Raw genomic sequence first — 4,416 nt, forward strand, 5'->3', positions numbered from 1 at the left:
CGCTGCTGTTCGATCCGGGCGACGCCGTCGGGGCCGCCCTCCTGGGATTCGGGCGGCCGTTATTACCCGTGTGCGTCGTGCTGGTGGTCGCCTTTCTTCTGTGGATTCGTCGTCAGCGATGGTAGCCGCTGGTGGGTGTGGCCGGCCAGCTGCAGTTGATTCGGGTTGCCGCCTCCGGTCTGGTTCTCGCCGGCCGTTTCGTTCTTCTCGGATTGGTGAGCTCCTTTGCCTTTCTCTGTTTGTGCTTTTTTTTTTGTATTGATCTTGTGCTCCTTCCTCTAGGTTGTCGCGTCTTAATTGGTTGATTCATGTTGTAGGTGTTCACCCATTCGATTCGCGGCAAGATGTTAATGTGGACATTGATAGTCACCGTCGGGAGATTTCATTAGGGAAGCGGCCTGTAGATTGTACCATTGGTGAGTGCGTTCAATTCTTTCTACATGTATGCGAATGCCTGTGCGTGCCTCTGATTGCTTCCCTGCGTTTCTTCTTGTTGGTTTAAGTGTTGTGGGTACCGATTCGTTGCTTTTTTGTCTGTAGGTTCTGCTATTAGTGTGGGTTCTTCTTCAGCGGTCGACGGGTTTGCTTTGGCTGTTCGGCTATTCGGCCTGTCAGGGTGCGACCTGGTTGGCCTTCTGCTCTATCAGGCTACTTATTTCATACCTGTGGTGCTGCTCCATCTAGCCGTTCAATGTTATGCTCATTTCCTGGATTCTAATGTGGCCCGTCTAATGTTTGCTTCAGATAGTTTGTCTGTCGAAGTTGTTGACGGATCGAATGTTTGTCTTTCCGATTTTCCTGCTGGTGTTTACTCTCATGGTTCTTTGGTCGGTGGTACGTCTTCGCGCCGCCGTCCAAGAGTGGTGCCCTTATGTGTTGCTGGTGCCTTCGGTCGGCCTACTCCTTTTGGTAAGTTCAGCTTTGTAAATATGCTGTACTTTTCTTGGGTTTTATGTTTTTTTTTTCAAAATTGGTTCTAATTTGTGTACGTGGTTGCCATTTGAGTGTTGGCTACTCCTGTTATGGAACACTTTCGTGTTTTGCATGCCCGCCATAAGCGGACGTTGGTGTGATCGTACTGGCCCAACGATGACTCATTCATCCATACATGACCTATATATTACCAGTTGGACACTCTTGACCAACATCAACTGAGTACACCACAATGGACGAAGCTTATCATCCCCAGAGAGCGTCCCCCATGGCCAAGCAAGTTAGGAAGAAGGGCAAACATCCAGCACTGAATTTTAATCATGGAAGCAGAAGTACCTCGGTAACCTCTTGGTCTCACCTAGCTTTTTCTCTATACTTGCTTCTTGCAAGTCAGGAACTTATTACATTATTATGAACTCTTTCATGCAGGATGACAATCTTATAGTGTATATTCCAAGACGACCAATGCTTGAAACAGTGAGTGAAACAATTGGCTTAAAAGTACAAGGGTACACCTGTTGGTACGTTCATGAAGGCATGATACAAGCGTCCATGCTAATTGGTCTGCCACATCAAAAAGATAGCTTCAGAGAATCCTCCATTACATATGAAGGAGAAGCAGCTAATACAAAAGATGAAGCAATGGAAAAATCAGCTCAAGTGGCCTTAGAATGCATCTGTGCAGACAATAATATTTCTACCAATGATCATACTTACTATGCTCTTGAAGTCACAAAAGAAAGGTTGTTTACAACAAGAGAGAAGGCTCAAACAAAGCAATGGCAATTTAATATGGCTCGCCAGCAAGTAAGCACACAGCAAAACGAGTTTGCAAGACAGACTGATTTTGGCAAAGATATGCAATGGCTTCTTTGACATATTACCACTTCGCATGTATCCCCAGCGCCTAGACAACAACGATCCCATTACCACATATACAGGCGCACATCCTCCCGTCGGACGTATGCCAGAACTTGCAAAATCACTACATCATTACATCACAGGCACCAATCCTGCAGGAGGATATACTAGGATGATCTAGCCCACTAGCAGCTACTTTTATCTTATCAGTACAACATCTTTGTATCTTTACATGCAGTTCTCTGTTCGCAGCAAACTATATGTAGTTTCAATAATTTGTTTGCCTCAAGAGTGTGCCACTTTTAATTTGTATCTTTGTATCCCTGTGTTTGCAAGATTTCAATATATTCGTATGTTCGGTTTATTTGTTATCTCTATGCGTCATTTTTACATCAAATGAGCATGCACTGTTTCACTTTAAAATCAATAAAATACACATCTGCGAGTGATCATCGAGCGCGGCGTGCCGCCGCGCGGGTTAGGCTAGTAATAGCTCTACAGAAGATCAGATAGACTACACTCCTAATAAGCAGCACATCATACAGCGCAAATGATGTGAACTCTTTAGACGTCGACATCACCGGCAAGTCTCCGAGTAACCGAACCTCACCATATCGACCCCCAAAGAGTTCTTGTGCCATTAGAACCATCCTAGTGGCTTCCGGCTGTAGAACTTTTCATAGCCCTTTTATAGAATAAATCCGAGGCATACCGTTGATCATCCAAGGACCAAGCAATCACACGAGCACGACACCGAGATTCGTTAATGAGGTTCACCGATATGACTACATACCCGGGCCTGACTATGGACGCTCCTCCCATGACACCGGTACAATACCGCACCCGGTCGCCCTGGACACCGGCACATGCCGCCGGCTTCCCCCGCGTTTCGGTGCTATTATGTTGGCATAGGTTACATCGTGTGTCTAACCCCGCTATATAAGAGAGGCCTAGGATACAAGTGTCCTATTAGGACACGACTCCATATCCTATCTAAACACAATACAACTCAGAGTCCAACTGTAACCTACCTTGTACACAATATTCGACACAACTCTAACAAACTCCACCTTGGCGAATATTCTCCACCACTTCGAATTCGTCAATGCGTCAAACTTCCATGTACATTGGACTTCAGCTTATCCCATGAGTACCGCTGCTATTTCAAAGACTCCATATGACTCCACTTGCAACTTGTAGTCCCTTCTTTTCTTGACCACAGTCAACACTCGAGCAAAATTAAGTTCCTTGTTACTTTAGTTGGTGCTCCCAACTTCCAGAGTATCCGTCAACGCCAGCAAGCACCGATCACTGACCTGCGTGAAAATGAACAACTCACATATTGGATGTCACACATAAGAGTTACCTGAACTCAACATCACCGCTCCTTTCTTGACTGCCTATCTGAAACTTGAAGGAATTTTCACCATTGCTTGTAGTCATCCCGAGTCAAATTCGCAGTTGTCTCGTCACATGTATGACCACCAGAGCCCTGGCCCGTCTCCATGTCCCGTGCGTACCGCACGCCTCGCCGCTATTACTGCATCGAGCCTCCGCTGTCCTGGTCGAGTCTCAAGGGTCGCGAACCCACACCACTCAACTTCCACTGCAGAGTACCACCGATCATCACCGACCGATGACGAGTTCCACGCTTCCATCAGACCACCGGGCTCCAGTCTGAACTACATGTCACTCGCTTTTTTCCCGCTGAATAGGCTTCGACTCTCTGAGCTCTTACGCCGTAGCCCCTTAATCAGCATCGAGTGAAGTCTTTCAGACTCCAGCTCCACCTTCAACATGACTCCATGATGGTTGTACGTGCCACCCCGCGCCCCGTCGACTCCAATCTCTCATGTGCACCGTCTTGAATCAACCCCGCGCCATAGTCTTGTCGAAGTCACACAAGTCTCGGGCTTGTGCCACGTGTTTCCACGTCCCAGAAGTCGGTCACCATCAGCATCACGCTCCTATTATCGTCGTCGCTGATCCCACCACCGTCTTCTTTATCAACTGACTTGCGTCAATCCATTAGATTGTCTAGTCCAACCCAGCCGAACTTATCCGACTGGATGACATGCTCGAGGCTCCCAAATCATCTCCCAAGAATTCTAATCCATCACATGATAAATTCATCTTAGCTGACATGACTTCTCGCAACGCCTTCAAGCATCCATGTTGTGCCAACAAATCTTTCACCTTTGTCTGCCATAACCCAAGGTTTTCAGTTTTATGAACTTCTCCACCTCAAACCAGATACCCATTGGTACCACGGCTCTTTTTATACAGCTGACACTTTGAAAAATTAAACCAAGCTCGCTTCACATGATGCTCAAATACACGAACCAAGACCTGACGTGGTACACTCCATGTACTAATTGCAAAAAACCAACCAAGAATTATCTTGGTCTTCACGTGACCGTAGCTCCATTGCACTATTCTAATGCTAGCGTTGCACTTACTGCCAAAGCCTTCCGATGGATGCATATCAATGGATATTCCTCTACGCTGATTGGCTGATTGATCTGCTGCCTCCGTCCGCGTCGCACAAGGACTCGGTCCTCCTTTTGGTCCAAAACAAAATATCGTGTTGCCAGTACAGATTAATCAGATGATGCTTGATAC

The 4,416-nt window shown here is 46.7% G+C and overlaps 1 protein-coding gene across 1 annotated transcript; it reads left to right on the top strand.

Moving 5' to 3' along the window:
- The first annotated feature begins 583 nt into the window (after positions 1 to 583).
- Positions 584 to 2,116, top strand: LOC119306620. The gene is made up of 2 exons (XM_037582796.1): positions 584 to 1,273; positions 1,363 to 2,116. Exons 1-2 carry the CDS (start codon positions 1,166 to 1,168, stop codon positions 1,807 to 1,809), a joined length of 555 nt encoding a protein of 184 aa, XP_037438693.1. The 5' UTR covers positions 584 to 1,165; the 3' UTR covers positions 1,810 to 2,116.
- The last annotated feature ends 2,300 nt before the right edge of the window (positions 2,117 to 4,416 follow it).

Source organism: Triticum dicoccoides, chromosome 5B (assembly GCF_002162155.2).
Source record: "Triticum dicoccoides isolate Atlit2015 ecotype Zavitan chromosome 5B, WEW_v2.0, whole genome shotgun sequence".
Lineage (NCBI taxonomy): Eukaryota > Viridiplantae > Streptophyta > Magnoliopsida > Poales > Poaceae > Triticum > Triticum dicoccoides.